At 35.2% G+C, this 18,292-nt stretch overlaps 1 protein-coding gene across 8 annotated transcripts in view; it reads right to left on the reverse strand.

Annotated features, from left to right (window-relative positions):
* Nucleotides 1-429: 429 nt before the first annotated feature.
* ATP2C1 (ATPase secretory pathway Ca2+ transporting 1) overlaps nt 430-18,292 on the reverse strand; it is a 51,882-nt gene continuing 34,019 nt past the window's right edge. For all 8 annotated transcript variants that reach the window (XM_075143286.1, XM_075143291.1, XM_075143284.1 and 5 more), the window contains exons 15-28: nt 18,152-18,247; nt 17,957-18,046; nt 16,397-16,501; nt 14,546-14,702; nt 12,532-12,702; nt 11,356-11,453; nt 9,327-9,377; nt 8,367-8,533; nt 6,508-6,576; nt 4,648-4,764; nt 3,816-3,963; nt 3,101-3,196; nt 2,154-2,295; nt 430-1,252 (exon numbers count right to left, since the gene is read on the reverse strand). In XM_075143286.1, the coding sequence (XP_074999387.1) occupies nt 1,116-1,252; nt 2,154-2,295; nt 3,101-3,196; nt 3,816-3,963; nt 4,648-4,764; nt 6,508-6,576; nt 8,367-8,533; nt 9,327-9,377; nt 11,356-11,453; nt 12,532-12,702; nt 14,546-14,702; nt 16,397-16,501; nt 17,957-18,046; nt 18,152-18,247 (1,644 nt within the window). In that variant the 3' untranslated portion in view covers nt 430-1,115. The remainder of the gene's footprint in view (nt 1,253-2,153; nt 2,296-3,100; nt 3,197-3,815; nt 3,964-4,647; nt 4,765-6,507; nt 6,577-8,366; nt 8,534-9,326; nt 9,378-11,355; nt 11,454-12,531; nt 12,703-14,545; nt 14,703-16,396; nt 16,502-17,956; nt 18,047-18,151; nt 18,248-18,292) is intronic.

The raw sequence follows: 18,292 nt of genomic DNA on the forward strand, positions 1-18,292 counted from the left end.
AGTATTCAGACATTATCATGTATTAAAAACACTTTTAACTTATCAAGACACAAATCTATTATAATGCTTTTCTAGCCACAAGAAGTCATTCTGTAAGTTAAAGTTTAATAAGTTACACTACCAGTAAAAAGTTTATTTTTATGATCAGGGTGGAAGAAGGAGGGGGAAGGAAAACCAAGCTTCTCTGAAAAAGGGGTGGGGTTTTTTGCCATTGGAGTGAGGATTAGTGCATTCATTTTCTAATTCAATACACTACAAATCATTTCAGTAACAGTACTGTTTTATAATCACTCAAGTGATCTAACAGTCATAAGCTAAAGTAAATATAGAACAAGACATGGAACAAAGCTTGTATCTAAAATTATATCAAAACAAGCATGCTAATCTGGTGTAAATGCCAGTTTCTTTTAAAACAAAGAGACAACACACTTAAGAAAAGCAAACATTTACTTCAAATTGCAGTATAGGCTTTTCAATCACAGAAAAAGAAAAGAAAAACAGTGATCCAACAGCGGTCACATCCTGTGCAAAAAAACCTCGGGATACAAAAAAAACTGTAGCACAAGGTACTTGAGCCGCTTACACATTGCAGGATAAAGTAAATAAATACAGTAGCTAGAATATGGCACTCTTGTGACAGACTCTAAACTCAGTGGAATGCCTCTGAAATATTTTTTTATCCTTGTATTAGTAGCAAAGTCCCACCACCATAAAAGTAAAATAGTACAATGTTTTAAATAAAAACAAACTAAAATATTTATATCTAAGAGAAGGATTTTACACAGTTAAATCTTTTAAGTGCAGAAAATGGGACTTGGGCTTAGATCTTTCTTTAAATTAACCCCCCCTCCCCTCAGAAAATCCCGTTCAATCTCAAAAGTAAATTTATGTTTGAGGAAAAATGTTACCAAAGTTGCATAATTTCATTTGTTACTCCCACAGCTGGAAGTTAAATTCTAAACAGTCTTGAAACATGAACGTTCATCATTAGCCAGTGAAACAAAGGACTTGCCAAAAGCCTTCAGGATTTCTTTATCCTCCAAATATTGTTTTGCTTTCTCCTACATCTTTAGACAGCAATCCCTAAGTTTGCGAACAAAAGAATGCAATATGCATCATACATCAAGAAAAGACGAAGTTGACGAAGAAGAACTTCCACGTTTCTGGATCTTTTCCTTGCTTCTTTCAAACTTCTTTATGATCTCAGTCACTATGCACACAGAGGAAGTGAGCCCCAGAAGAAATAGTAAATCTGGAAAGAGATAATTAATATTTAATAATTTTTAAAATTTGCTATTTAAGGCTGAGGGCAGACTTACAAAAGAACAAGACTTAGAATGAGTTTCAAATTGTCTCCCAATCATTGGGTAAGTTCACGAGAAACGAAGCAAGAATCAATTTTTGCAGGACCAGAAGATTAACATGCATAGTTTATGCACAACTCAAGTACAGGCATGGTATTTCAAACTTTTAAAGTATTTCATAACCCTATTATTAACATCTATGAAAACAAAGAATACTAAGCAACATAATAAATTCGTATTGAAAAAATATTAATATCATCAGAAATGACACTACAATAAAAAGAATTATGTAAAAACATGCATTTCATGACAACCATTTATCTTTAACTCCAGAAAACTGCAGAAGGAATAAACGTAAGTCTTAACGAGGTCAACAGCATTATGTATCTATAGCTTCTTAAAATCCTTATGTCTATTTATCCTACAACAATGCAGTCGATTAGTTAATAAAGGATCAAGATTTCTAAATAAGGTGTTTAAATTTAGAGAAAAAACTTGCTAAATAGCAAGATTAATAGTGTTTAAAAAACTTCAATAAACTCTATGCTTCATTTTTGCCTGCTTCAAAATTTATATTAAAAAACCTAATTTACATAAGCACCTAAGAAATTTAAGAACGCACTGATCAGTTGTGTACCATATGCATTTAAATCATGGTTCCCAAAGAAAACATCTAAAAGGATCTCCCCACCCCCACCCCACCCAAAAAAAAAAAAAAAAAAAAGAGGTCAGCAGGTTTTGTATTCCTGTTGTATGCAAACAGCTAGAAAGTGCACTTACAGAACCATCAGCTAATGCATTTACAAATTAATCCTTAATGTACAATTTTGAAAAGGGAACTGTTCTTACCCAAGACACTCAGGCTCTCTGTTTGGAAAACCTTCTGAAGTGGAGGAAAGTAAATGACCAATAACTGCCCCATTATAGATCCAAGGACGGCATAGCAGAACATTTTGTTACTGCAAAGTCCAATCTCAAACACAGATTTTGTCTGTAAAAAACAACACGTTACACTGTACATGTAATCCTAATTATCTAGACCAGAAAAAAATTTGTAACTACAATTTCTTTTCATACAGACTTTTAGAAAAATGTAAAAAATTATTGTTGACCTTTTAGACAATCCAGAACAAGTTCTTGAACAGGCTAATTGCATTTTCTCTCTGGTAAACAGAGTACAAATCTTGTCTTCATAGTCAACGACTTATATATTGAGCTCACTTTTCTGCAAGTACAGTGCATTAGAAGGTGCGCTCTACACTAGAAGGAAGTGTTTTTGTTGACCCTAAGAATTCACATCAGAAAATAAGACTGCAAATTAGAGTAAATGTAGTAATGTATACTAGCAATGTACTTTTCTCCAACTAGCACAAAATTTCAGACTTGTTTCCTTAAAACAAAAATGTAGACAGAAAGAACAGTTTAAGAAATTTTCCTTGGATTATGGATTTAGGGTTACAAAATAAAAAAGTTAAGGCCTTCAGGAAGTTTGAGATTCTGGCAAGGATGCTGAACCGACAGTTTTCAGGAAAAAAAACAACCAAGTGTACACAGCAATACAAAGAGCCATCACACTTCAGCTTTTAATAAAAATTTCCTTGCTCCTGTCAACAAGTTAAGGAAACTAATACTCACCTGTAATTTAAGAAATCCTACCTAGTAAATATGTGAAACTATGAAGCTTAATAGCAGATGTGAAGTAAATCTGCAGGAAAACAATTGAAACAAACACAGCAAGATTCTCCCCTCAAAGAAAATCCTGCTTAGTGTGTAAATGGAAAATATGAATCACTTACCTGAGATCTAGAACTCAAAGCATTGAACATATCAAAAAATACAAAACAGGTGAAAGTCATGGTTGTATCTCGAGGCGTTATTACATTGTCTCTTAACTGCCAACAAAAGAAAATGAAATGGCTTTAGCATGCTTTAAACCCTCCACAACTCAAAGTTATTACAATAAATCAAGTTCTACTAGCTAGTAAATGAAAGCAAAAGCAACTTTTTTGCCCCAAGCTGATTTAATAAATCATGCAGCAAAAATTACGCACCTGTAACTTATAACAATTTGTATTCCAAGCTGTGATTAAATGAAGACTCTTGACAAACATTGATGCAAGCATATGGAATACCAAGAATTCTATGATGCACTACCAAAAGTTCAAACAACATTTTTCTCTACTGGGAAAAGAAAGCCAAATGGCTGTTTCATAATACTCTGGCTAGAAGAACTGTACAACTACTTTCTACGGGCCAAGGTTTCCCAAGTAGATTTGGGACCTTGAAAAGTCTCTGTTAAAATAGAGATTGGGGAATAAAACTGTGTTTCTCATTTCAACAATTATTTTGAAAAATCTTCCTTTCTAATCTGCTAGCTGAATAGATTATTAAATAAGCATGGACAAAACTAGCAACTAAGTTCATACAAATTCTGAATTCCAACTGCTGGTATAAAAAGGACTTCTTTTAAATTAATTTGTTACTGCTTTAAGTTTTGTGCTTTTGTCATACCTCTCTCCAGAAGACGAACAGTGTTCCACACACGATAATTATTGATGAAACCAGTATTTTAACAATGAGGTTTTTGGTCAGAATGCTGTCCTTCAAATTTCTTGGAGGCTTCTGAATAACATCTTTATCCACAGGCTCCACCCCAAGACTTATACAATTAAAAGAACATCTTAGATTTTTATCATCATAAAAATAATTCACTGCTTTAACTTAAGGACTAGATTTTCTCAGTTGAAAGAAAGATTTTAAACTTCTCTCTACAGCCTAAGAATCATCTCATTCAAGTAAGCACATGATATTTTCACTTTCAGAAAACTGAGTTATATGTATTAGTAACAGGCAATATTCTAACACTGCAGTTTTAGAGTCCATAAATACATGGTATCAGGCAATATTAAAATTACCAGATGTTAATTTTAAAGGAAGCTGCAATATTAGTTACATTCCCCATTTCTGTTACCGTGACCAACCCAGCTAAGGAATTTACTGCTAGTTCCTTTCCACTTCTCCCTCCACCATCTATCTGCAGTGAAGCGGGTCAGAGGAAGAACCCAGAGCGAAGCCAGAATCCTGCATGCAAGTTTCATGGGCATATCCGTGGATTTTTAGGTATCAATGCTGCCCCCATAATTATTTTTAGATACTAAAGGAAACCAAAAGGAACGAACATAGAACTGTACTGCAGACATTGTAATTCAAATAAGCAGTTTGCTGTTTGAGGAACATTTCACTGAATTTTAACACTTCACCAAGTTTCCTTTATGAGCAACCATTTTCCTTGCTGAAATAAAAGGACTACAGACCTCTAATGGAATTTAAAGTAAGTACTTACCTTTGAGCTGGAGGTCCATCCATAATAATATTGATCCATAAGATCTGCATGGCATTGAGAGGATTAGGAAAGTTCATTAATGTAGCCAGTGAGATTAAAGTCAGTGCTGCTATACTCCTGTTGAAAGAATCCATTTTTATAATTGTCAGCATGGAACGTTTCTGAAGATCCACTGATAACTGCTTTGTAATCAACACTTCAACTGTTTAAGAGTAGATACAGATTTTGACAGTGTGAATTATGACGATGTAAGCCTAACTTTAAAGGTAGAGCATTAATTCATTTAGAATACTCATCTTGACACAGTCCATATTTAAAACAGTGCTGTTTTGGCAATAAAAAGACAGCAAATTTGCATCTTAAAAACCTCCCAGACTTTAAGATAACATTTCAGAGTTATCACTCACCTTCACCTAACTGATATTTTACCAGGGAACAGGGTCCTATACTTTTATTGTGCCACAAGCGGAACTTCTAAACATGGTTTTGAAAAACAAACTGCTTTTACACTCTTGATCTAAACACAACCACTCTGTGCACATGTCACTAGTTTGACTAATCAGTCAAGGCAAGGTACTACCCAAGCTTCCTAAAAATACCTACACCACCACTCATTATTAGCAAGATGAGAAGGCTAGGCAAAAGACTGAAAACAGATTAGCTGTTTGCAAGCTTGGTATTAGAAATGTCTCTAAACAAGTATGCGCTAATTGCTTTCAGTGCAAGATTAAGTGGTTTCATAACCAACAAGAAGAGAGCAAGGCTTATAATAATTCTGAATTTAGCACGCTACTGAACCCTATTATGCTCTCCCTGCAAAGGGGGACAGAAAAAAAAGGGTAACTCATTCATCAAAAACCTGAGACTACTATTCCCAAGGCTAACAGGCAAGCACACCTTCCTAGAATATCTATGCTTAGTTATTTTCAGAATAATATATTTTCAGAATAAATCAGAAGCAGATTTCCTGTCTTCTACCAATGCAGGACACTAGTCAAGATTCGAAGTATATGACACTTCTTACAATTTTTAGGCAAGTTTTAAGAGGTTAGCATTTTCTGAGTTTTGTTGTGTTGGTGGGGATTGTTTGGTTTTGGTGGGGATTTTTTTTTTTGCTTTTGGGTTTTTTTTTGGGGGGGAGGCACTATTTGGCACTTGTGGTGTTTTTTTGGTGGCTTTTGTGGGTTCTTGGTTGGTTTTTTTTTTTATTTCTGCAACTTTATTCAACCACTCTGAAATGCCATGAAGGCTTCACAAAAAGTACATGAACAATGTGGTGAAGAGGTAAAACCATTTTCCTGAATCCAGATTCAATAAGATAAACTCACAACATTTTTGAAATTAAGGCTTAATGAACTCTTGTCGTCTTGTCTGACGTACACGATATAGTTAGCATAGGGATCCCTATATGCAAGAAAAGGAAGTCAGCTTCACAGAGCTAACTCATTCCACAAACCAGAATATGTATTACAGAGAAACTAACCTCCCATTTCCCTGGTTTCCTCCATTTGATATACATGTTCTGTTTAAGGAGGGAATGACTACTAACTTCTCCTTTAAACAAGGACTCAAAGGTAGCTATGCTGTTTCTCTTCATCCTCTCAGTTATTGACTTTTCACATCTTAACAGGAAGAACTGTGACAAAGTTAGATGTCTGTTTATCGCACTATTTTCTGGTTCTTTAAAAATGAAACAAGCCACCAAATACAAAATACTGACAATTCAAAAGCATAGCATATCAGCATCCTATGTGAAATTTACAGTGTTCACATGAATTTATGCAGCATCTGCTTCACAATGCTTTGATTCATTAACAATGTAGTTAGAACTTTCTGATATCGTCAACTTTTCAAACTTACGTGCTCAGTTGAAATCTAACAAAATTTTTAATGTTATTATAAATTCCTTTACCCTCTTCAATTGCAGACCTGCAATTAAAAACAAAGATTACATCACTAGACAAATGAGACTACTGCCAAAAATCTTAAAAAAAAACCAAAAAAGCTATTACTTTAAACAGCAATACAAATGTCAAGAAACAAATGGAGTTGAGGTTCTTACAACTTTGGCAGTCATTGTTTTTCAACTTGACTATGAGATTAATCACAACAGTTATTTTTCCAGCTGCTTAACTTTAACCTTCAAAATGAAATGTTAATAGTAAAATCTCCTCCCTGTTCAAGATTCTCCATCATCCTTGATATGACCTTCCAATTCAAATTAGATAATTTAAAAAAAAACAAAAAACAAAATATGCACACCTTTACAAAACCGTAGAAATATAGCATGACTTTAGAAGACCATGTATTCTTACTGCACCAGAATGAAATATTTATAGACCATCTTCTCAACCTCTAGCGCGTGTCACAACTTGCCTATCACATTATCACAATTACAGTAGTGAGAAAGTGTTGTCTAATACCTAGGGGTCAAGTCTACTCTGCTGCAAATAAAACTGATTTCTTTCTACCAGTCCCCCAATAGCCAAGAACAACAATTAAATCAGCATTCCTCTTGTAACTTCTAAGACAAAAAGATTAAAGGGGTTGGGGGAAGGATGTAAAACTATGGAAGCTCATACATTTTTTTTCCATTAGTTCTCCTATTGAGAACTTTCCTGATGAAATGAGCAAAACTAGATAAAGCATTCCAGCAAAAGCCTCATCAAGCCTAAATAAAGTTCTTACCACAGATGCCCTTCCTACATACTCTTCTGAATATCTTAAAACAACTCCCTTCTCTTTTGTTTTTGCACAACAGTACATTGCTGTTGGCTGAATTAGCATGGAAACCTTTTAACTCTCAGATCATCCTCTGACGTAGTGCTACGTAGGTAGATTTTCTTATATTGAACTTCTACATTTCACTTCTTTCCAAGGGTTAAGCATCATACTTTCAGACAAACTGAACTAGTCTGAGATTGATGACTTCAAAATGAAGGCTACCTCGCTAGACAGCAGTCCAGCTCTACCAACAACCACTATCTTCAGATGGATTAAATTCAGAATAAGGTAAGTTTACCTATACTCTCTCTGAAGTACACCAAACAACAACAAAAAAAGAACAAGTAACAAATAGCTGGTTACCAGAAGTTGGTAACTTATTTTCACCTGTGATACTTGAATAGTTTATATTCCTTTCCTTTTCTGAAACACCACCACATTTAAAGAGTTGAAAGCAAACACAGCACTCTAAAATTTTTAAATCTTGAGGGGAGTGCTCTCTCTCATTTTTACATAAGATTTATGCTTCTGAAGTAAGAAATTAAATGAAGGTTAGTCCTAGTGACAGCTAATAGACTCACAATTTCACTTCAGTTATGTTTCCAAATATACTACTACCATAATTCTACTTGGAGAAGCAGAAATACAAATTAGTTTTTATAGCACATACATGCACAGCCTCCTTTGTTACTTACATCTGATCTACGTACAAGACCAAAGTAGCAAAAGGTCTAAATATGTAAATACATTCTTATATTATTATTAACGTACATAAAAAGACAGAAATGCTTAGTTGCCCCTTGTACTATTATGTTCCCAGCTCTTTTTTAAGAGGATAATACAGGTAATCACCACAAAGATAATTCTCCTGACTTAGTGGAGAACTCATTAACAGCTGCTACACTTACAAGTTCAGGGAATTTCTTTTGTTTTTAACCTAGGCAACATTTCATTAAAACTATATAGCACAAGGTATGTACATAAGTGCCACCTACATTATTGTCTGAAAATCATCATCCACAAGGATCATATCTGCTGCCTCTTTACAAACATCTGTTCCGGTTTGTCCCATTGCTACACCAATGTCTGCAGCCTTCAGAGCAACAGCATCATTCACTCCATCTCCTGTCATAGCTACTACTGCACCATTATTTTGCAGGGACTAAAGAAAGGAAAAAGTGCTTAAATAAGGGATCGAAATAATCCATCCTATAAAATTATTCTGGATACAAAGTTAGTGTCATCACCTCCCTCTCCCCGCCCAGTTTCTTATAATTCCACTGTAAAATCCTAAAAAAATGCATCTGTTTGTATTCTAATGAATTTTTATACAAGATTTTAGGTTCAACTTCAGTTCATATATTCAGACAGCCTAAATTTTAAAGCTAGGGTATATAAAAACTTGAAGAGAAAGTAAAAAACTCCAGAGAAAGAGAGAAAAAGACACTGTATTTATATTTTAACATTATCACCCTCTTGTAATTCTCAATATATTCCAACAGGCTCAACGTTTGACTTTGTTCTCCTTATTGTTGCTTTTTGATTGTTCCAGTTGTTACACTGAGTACGTCCCTCTTTGCTACCTTCTTTTGTTAACTTCTGAATGGAAGCATTGCCTCAGATATGGCTTGGAATTCATGCCCTTTTATCTTGTTCTGAGAAGTATCAGAAATATGGTTCAAGTTCCTAGCCAATTCAACTGCAATGTGACAAAATCTCAATCAACCCCCAGCTCCCTACCTAGAAGAAAGCATGATGTTGCCTACCAGCAGCTGCCTATCCCTTGTGGGCACTACACATTTTTCTAGGTAACATTTTCAAATACACTTCACTTTCAAAACAAATGCATTTCTGATTTCATCTTGACACACTGTAGCACATTATAATTTAAGTAAAGGCACCACAAACAGTACCCATAGCAACAGTCCAGCATTTGAGCCTCTAGTAAGACATACCTTTATAATTTTCAATTTATGTCGGGGACTGGCTCTGTAAAATACTGCAACCTGTTAAAAGTACAGTGAAGAAGTAGTGAAAATTTGAGAAATGTAAAGAATTGCACTGGATTCTATAAAGCTAGAGGATAAAAAAATACTATCAAAGGCCAACTGTGCTCTTGTTAGCTCTAAAGTTGAAGCACCATTGAGCTGTATTTTTAATAGAGTGAAATCATTAATTCCAGAGAAGATTTAAAGTATGTTCTGGTAAACAAAGTTGGTGCTACTTATTTCAAGATAGAATATGCAATTTAAAAACCTTCTGAAATTATGAAGCAACTGAGTTGTAATGGCTTGCTGCTGGCCTTCCTGACTAAATTCATGCAGGTGATTGCCATGCTGACTCTACAATTTATGTCCTTTTCCCTTGTCAGCACTAGTGGCAAGCTACTCCGGACATTTCAATTTTACTAATTTAGGTAGCGTATTATTAACAGATTGAAGTTTTAAAGCTTCCAGCTTAGAAGGAATTATTAATTTTCAGAATTTTTTTGTCTCTGGTCTTCTTTGTAAATTAAAATTTGAGCATGTGGAATTTAGTTTTCCATAAACTCCATACTGTTAGCATTCACATCTATTTTTCCTTTTTAAGAATCTGGATAAGAATTTAGACTTCTCAACAGCCACTTTACACTGTACACAGATGTCAATCTGATCGGTTGATTTTAATTAATTCCTAATAAGATTTCAAATAAATGCCTAAAACACTAACTGGGTCTCAGGTCAAACATGCACAAAGTAAATTTGTAGCTATTTCAGTTATTTAAGGTGGACAGCCCTTAAGAACAAGTATTACCAAATAAACCAAAAATTACTATTTGCCACACAATTCTTTTTTTCTAAGCTTGTTTTTGTGAGTCACCAAGGAAAGACACAAAGCTGACATGCATATTTCTTGATCGTAAATATTGGCTTTTGGCTTGCTTACATCAGACTCAAGCATGCTGCAGTCTAATTTTGCAGTCTTTTGCAAACAGAGCAGCATTTTGATGCATAAATTTTGCAACATAGTCAAGCCTGAACCTCAATTGCATTTGATTAAGCCTTCACATTTACAACTTTGACACTAGCTAATACATTTAGTTATTTAATAACTAAAAAGTATTAAGCAGTAACTTAATAAATAGACCCTTTCAAAATTCTCAACCAGTGACCTCAGATCGATTAAAAATCATTAAAGATACAGACACCTCCTCTTACAAATTATAAAAGGATGGACTGTCTGAACATGCAAACTGTAAGGTTATATACATGAGCTGAGCTACTCAAAGAAATAAAATAGTCTAACAATACAAAAAGGTGATGATGCTCACTGAAAGTGAGAGATGGCAAAATGAAAGTTCCAATACAGGCATTGAAGGGTAAAAAACAAATTGAATTTTTAAAAGAGACAAAAGTAGTAAAATCACTAAAAAGATAACCATATGAGTTGAAAGAAATAAATTCTCATATGGTCATATGTCAAACTGAAAGATACTTGTTTGATCTGGGACAGCTATCGTGTTTCTGTACTAAAAGCCTCTGGTAATTTACTGTACCACTTACTTCTACAAGAACCATGTTATTTGTATCTCAGAAGTCACACTTTAGCTTTCCACAGAAAAAAGCATATACATATATGTATAAAATATATCTGTATAAAATATATCTGTATAAAATATATCTGTATAAAATATATCTGTATAAAATATATCTGTATAAAATATATCTGTATAAAATATATCTGTATAAAATATATCTGTATAAAATATATCTGTATAAAATATATCTGTATAAAATATATCTGTATAAAATATATCTGTATAAAATATATCTGTATAAAATATATCTGTATAAAATATATCTGTATAAAATATATCTGTATAAAATATATCTGTATAAAATATATCTGTATAAAATATATCTGTATAAAATATATCTGTATAAAATATATCTGTATAAAATATATCCTTTACTGCATTTCAGTAAGTAGTATATCAAAACAAACCTTTGGTGTTATTTGAGAAAGCTGCTGAATATCCAAATCATCTATTTCTTCTCCAGAGATTGCCTGTGAATTTTTGGAATACAATCCTAGTCGACTAGCTGGAAATAAATAATAAAAAAGGTATTATAATAATTTATCTTTTTAAAAGATTAAGTACCCAATTTTATTTTTTTTTTAAACCTACTATTTTCTGCAGCATTTCAGATATGAAATGCCTAGAGCAGAATATCTCAACACCTTATTGATTCACTATACTGGAGTAAATTAACTGAACTCTTGAGTAACAAACACATGCTACAAAGTCTATTCTAATCAGATATTTATTTCCTCAGACTTTTTAGGTCTAAAGGTCTGTACTTCATTGTGTCAGGTGCCATAGAAACACAAGAGCTCAGACCTCTCTGAAGAATTCACAGTTCAAAAATAACGGGACAGAAAATGAAAAATGACATGGGGGAGACAGGGAAAAAAACCCTCTGAGAAAGTACTGCTAGTTCGGGGGTGTACTTTTTATGTGCACATTCAACTTTTTGTTCATCATCCTGTATGTAAAGAATTCATATTCTGGCTAAAGTACTTGTACTTTCATGTATTATATTGTAAAAAGAAGTTAAGTAATTTGTTTAAATATTTATTACTAGTACTTAAACTTCAAACTTAGTTATATGGACAAAACTGTACTGGATAGTATTGAAGTTCCATATCCATCCTAAATACTCATTGTCACTGGCTATTTTAGTTTCTCCCTGTTGCCATAAAGACAGGCATCCACAGCTGAAGGTAGGGAGGGTGGTGGTGGGGATATAAGAATAAGAATCAGAAATCAAGCATATGTTATAACAAAATACAGTAAGAAAAGACATAGTCTTAAACAGCAAAAGTCATACATTAACCGAATTAGAAAAACTACAGTTTAAGCTGAAACCAAAGTATCACTTCAGGCTATGGTATTGGTTTGGGTTTTGGTGTTTTGGTTTTTTTTTGTTTTGTTTTGTTTTGTTTTTTTTTTTTTTTCCCCCTTCCCTCTCCTCCTCCTAACTCCATTGTGCCATATGTTTATACAAAATACAGAACTCACAAATGTTAAAGACTTAATACCCACACTTCACAACAATTAGCTAGGCACTGCTAGAACAGAAAACAAGTGAAAAATGAAAGGAAGTGGACTATTCATACCAATGGCAACTGCAGTCTCCTGCGAATCCCCAGTAACCATTTTTATTGCAACTCCTGATGTGATAAGTGTAGTAACTGCTTCTTTCACACCAGTCCGTGGAGGATCGATTATTCCCACAAGCCCCAAAAAAGTCAGTTGTCCTAACTCAGGACCAGAAGCTAAGGCCAGAACTTTTAGGAGATAAAGAAAAAAAAGAGTTAAGATTTGAAATTAACATTTACATCAGCATTTAAAACAACTGTTTTAAACTAGTAGGCTAGCATAAAGCAAAGGGTGGGAATTGCAATTTTCTTTTTTTAAACCTTATTTTACTTATTCTTTTCTTCTAAAGAATACTCTTTTTACCAAATATAGGTATTCCAGGTTTTAAAGATAAATTTCCTATTTCTTCTCAGATGAAAGTGTTTATATCAGTGTCTGTACCAGAAACAGTGTGGCCAGCAGGAGTAGGGAGGTGATCGTGCCCCTGTACTCGGCACTGGTGAGGCCGCACCTCGAATACTGTGTTCAGTTTTGGGCCCCTCACTACAGGAAGGACATTGAGGTGCTGGAGCGTGTCCAGAGGAGGGCAACGAAGCTGGTGAAGGGCCTGGAGCACAAGTCTTATGAGGAGCGGCTGAGGGAACTGGGGTTGTTTAGCCTGGGGAAGAGGAGGCTGAGGGGAGACCTCATCGCGCTCTACAACTACCTGGAAGGAGGTTGTAGCGAGGTGGGTGTTGGTCTCTTCTGCCAAGTAACTGGCGATAGGACAAGAGGAAATGGCCTCAAGTTGCGCCAAGGGAGGTTTAGATTGGACATTAGGAGAAATTTCTTTACTGAAAGAGTGGTCAGGCCTTGGAACAGGCTGCCCAGGGAAGTGGTTGAGTCACCATCCCTGGAGGTATTTAAAAGATGTGTAGATGAGGCGCTTAGGGACATGGTTTAGTGGGCATGGTGGTGTTGGGTTGATGGTTGGACTCGATGATCTTAGAGGTCTTTTCCAACCTTAATGATTCTATGATTCTATATTTTCACTGTGCGGAAAGAGAACAGCATCTAGCTTTGTGGTTTCTCTGTATGTGCATGGTCCTCTATGAAAGGGAGGATCGGTTAATGTATTTTTATTTTCTGCTTTGTTTTTTTTTCTTTTAGAGAGGCAGATTTCATTGAGTACATGCTGAATATTTTCTGGAATGTCTTTTACGATAGGAATCTTAATTCAAATATATTTAAATTACATTAGAGTTGTAAAGGAAAACCAAATTCACTTTTTTCAAAACATTACCTTAGATTTTTTAGTTTGACAGTGGTCTGAAGCAGACACAAAGAATGACTGTCTGAACAAAACAGCACAAAGAGATACCACTCCTAGCATATCCTTTCAGTTTCTAATAATTTGCAACCTAGGAATTTCCCGAGCCACACAGTACCCCTACCTTCAAAAAATAAAAATTAAAAAGCTGTGGATAGACTTAACAGCCTAGAGGTCTCTTTACAGAGGCCAAAGAAAGCGAGCCATGTATAATGCTTGCCCACAATCACCTCCTATCAATCATCTTGTGAAAAATACTTTCAGTTATATTTAAAAATCTACACAGCTTGTTAACAGAAAAGGTAATTCTAGTGGCATCTTCTGACCTGCAATCAGTTGTGCTAGCCTAACTCACAAAGGTGCCAGGAGCCAAAGTAATAGAAAAATAAACATATTCACATTTAAAAAAATCCACAGACATATATAATGAGATATGGAAGCTATTAGGTAGCAAAGTACTGTTCAGTTATGGTCACATGCAAGAGATGACAGGAACCAGCAGTGCCTTTTCTCACCCTTTGCAATTTAATCATGTTATTATACGGGCCTTAGGCAATGGCACCTGTTTTTTCACTCCCCCATTTTAAAGAAAAACTAAACAACCCAGTGGCACTTACTGAACAAAAAAAAAAATTCCTAGTGTTTTTGGTTGTTCTTGGTTTTTTTAAATAAGCAGTGCAATTTTAAAAAATAGTTATTTTGAGACACTGAAACAGCCTTACCCCTAAGTCCTGCAGAGCCCATAGATGTCTTCTCCTGCTGGTATTGCTCTCTCTGTTGCTGAACAAGAGGTAGGGTCTGCCCCTTACAGTTATATGATGTACAGTACCTAATGACTTGTTCATAAGCACCTTTCATAAAGCAAACTTCAGGTTTGTCCTAAAAGGAAAAACAATTGTTGTGTGCACATGCGTGTATGTATATATACAATACACACACACGCACAAGTGCATACACATGCACACATAAGAATGGCATATCTGTACTTTTCTTAAGAGTCTTCAGAACATAACGCAAATCAAAGTTACGCTTCTAAACCTAAAAATCTGTTCTTTTGAGTATCTCTATACAGCGTATGTTCAAGAGTAGTAATGTCAAAAGAGCCAAGCTAATAATCAATATCTCATTTCAGTAGACATCATACACATTAGACACTGCGGGTCACAGTTTATAGACTAAAGAGGCCATGCAAAGGACAGAAATTAAACGTACACAGAGCATTAGACCTGAAAGACCTTTAAGCTCATCATCTGACCAGCTGCACAGGTCATTAAACACCACCTGCATCCTTGTACCATGCCTAACAACTCTAATATTTTCCAGACAGCCATCTAGCCTTGAGAGTATCAAGGGACTGAGAATCCACCACCTACCTCGAACACTTAACTCCAATACTAATCAACTCATCCCTTCCCTTCCCCCTTTTTCCATTAAGAATTGCTGCCTCAGCTCAATTTCCAGTCACTGATTCCCATCTTTTCTCCTGTTGAACTAAAAAGCTCTTTTTTAGTATATCTATCTTCTCCCTGTGAAGGTATTTATGCACAGTAGTCAAGTTACCTCAATCTTTCTGATAGGCTTAACTGATAGAGCTCTAAATTTCTAAATCCACTGCATTTTCTTCGCCTTCAAATAACTTATGCTCCCTTTAAAACTCTTACCAATTTTTCAACAATCTTTTAAAAATGCTGATACCAGAACACAGACACAGTAAATCCTTACATGGATGAAAACTATATAGCAATTCCTGCTCACCAATCTTTATACAGACAAGGATAATACAACCATATTATCCATATAGATAAAAGGAGTCAAATGCTTTGTTTCAAAGCAAAGATTTTACTGTGATACTTGAATGCTGTCAGAAGGCCTTTTTTGTGTCAGAAGTACTAGGAAATTTTCCATAAATCCAAGATAAGGTCTGTTATTGCGCATATTATCTTGAAGGCTCCAGTTATCAGACTGGCAGTGACTATGTCAATAATTGTAATAAAAACATTCAGATTGGTCTAGATGAAATATGAATACAAATATGTATGTGAAAGCATCAGAAGGCAGAAAAAGAGGTTAAAAAATGGTTTGTATTGATAATCCAGGACATTGTTGACATCAATAAAATCCATCAACACTGGGGAACGTGCTGTCTGCATCAAAACCAGAAAACCTGTGTTTTCAAACAGAAGAAATTTTACTATTGAACATCAATACATCTTCCTGCTCTTAATTCATTATGTAACTATGTAGCACTGAAACAGCAGAAGATTGGCAGAATTACTTTAGATGTTTGAGGAGGGAGGAGAAGGAATAAAAAACAGGTATACATTTAAAGTCTCAGATACCAAAATACTCAAAATAATTTCCCAGTATGCCTTTTATGGAAAGAATTTCTTGTGATTCTTAATCTCCACTTCAGAGCTTGAAACTAAAACTGTGTCTATTATCAAACCATATTCCCAGCACTGTGCACTACCACCAGCCTGCCATAACTTCTGAAATGAAAAATGAGGATATTAAACAAGGTAGATAATCGTTCCACAGAGCCAGTGCACAAGGAAACAGTGATTGAAGTTTACCTGCTGCGTTCTGTGAACACATTTAACAGCCATCCATTTTTGTTCTGAGCTGAAGGGATATTCAGCCTTCCTTATGTAGTCTTCCTGGAGTCCATCTAAACCCATCTGTATAGAACAGAAGTACCACCACAATGTCAGGACCTTTTCTTTTCAAAAGCTATGCAGTTTGTTGACTTGTTGAGACATCTTAGTTAACAATCATTACTTAGCTAAAAACTAGTTTCATCTCCACAGTTGCTTTTGATCGCACTGTTCCAGATTAGACAAACTTCTGACAAACCAGCACTGAAAAAACCCAGCAGCTTCTTTCAGGCTTCAGCATAAGTCAGAGCATTTAATGCTATGTACTATCTTTGATCCAAGGATCTTGAAATACTTTGTAGATTATGACCATCCACAAACACAAGTCTTGCAATGGCTAGCAATGTAGCTCTTGGTTTCACAAAACACATCTATTGCCCCAATGCATTTTTTTTGTAATTTTTTTTTTATATCTTCTATATAATTTCTCTGCTAGGAAGGCCTACAAAATTGCAACACAAGACTGTAGCAAAGTCTGGAGAAGGCAAGTCACTGATTTTAAGTTTGAATGATCCAACCCAAAATGACTTTTTTTTTTTTAGTGATCAGAATCACCCAAACATTTAATCTGAAACTAACCATGAAGACTCCAGGCAAAATGCATTTCATTTCAGATGCTCTTCCCTCCCCACCCCTGATGCAACTCGCAGCATTACATGCTTTACCTTTAATCAAGTCCAAGAGAAAGTGCCAATTAAAGAAGATGCAGAAGCAGCAGCCTGCCGTAAGCCATTCTCAGTACTTACAGAGCTTCACAACTCCCTCACTACCTCCCTTTCCAGTAACAGACGTGAAAGACTCCTGTTGTTCTCAGTTTCTATGGGCTCTTGCCAAAATAACATCACTCTGGTCATTTCTAGTCAAAGACTGGGGACTTGGAATGAGTCTCAGCAAGAAGATAGATACGTCCCGGGCCTCAATTATACAGGAGAGAAAGACTGTAATGCATTAATCTTTCAATGTTTTTGAGTTTATTCTCCATCACAGAAAAAAAATCAAGTGCAAAGATGCCTCGCCACATTTCTCAATAGCTGTAATGGGTGTGTCACAGCATAAAAAAACTCAAAACATTTAATCAGTGTCCACAATTCAAACTACCTGTGCCCTGCACTTAAAGGGCACTATAAATGCTGCAGTCACCAATACATCAGTTATCAACTTCTTACTGCTTCTGATGAGAACTGGGAAAGAAACAGCACAATCAATATTCAACAGGCAAATTAGCTTGTGGCAGGTAAAAAGACAGTACTAAGTGCAAAAAGATGAAAATAAAGATTTTACTTCAGTTCTAAATAATTTTCTCTCATCTTTCCGAATGCCTAAAGATTTCCAACAGATTAGAAACATAGCAGATGAGCAGTTGCAATACAAATCTAGAAGACCCAAGGGAGAAGAAACGAGAAATAAAACCAAAACCACAACTTATTTCCACACATTTCAAACCTGCCATGAATCCAAAAAGCACCATCAAGTACGCACCTTCATAGCAAGTGCAATTAAAGCCCCTTCTGTTGGCTTCCCCATTAACGTGTTGTTTCTAATCAAAGCATCATTGCACACACAACCGGCCTAAAAGATGAGGAAGGAAAGGGGAGAAAACAGAACACAAAGTAAATGCCATACAATTGTGCTACATCATCAATTAAAACTCACCTCTCTGTGCCAAGATCTTACCTCAACAATTTTGCTAATGGATGGGTTGTTATAACCATGAATAACTTCACCATCAAGCATCACTTCTCCAAACCTGTTATAACCTACTCCAGTAACCTGCAAGACAAACAGCCAAAGGCAGTATGCAATGTAATGTTGACT

This window comes from Calonectris borealis, chromosome 2, assembly GCF_964195595.1.
Source record: "Calonectris borealis chromosome 2, bCalBor7.hap1.2, whole genome shotgun sequence".
NCBI classification, from domain to species: domain Eukaryota; kingdom Metazoa; phylum Chordata; class Aves; order Procellariiformes; family Procellariidae; genus Calonectris; species Calonectris borealis.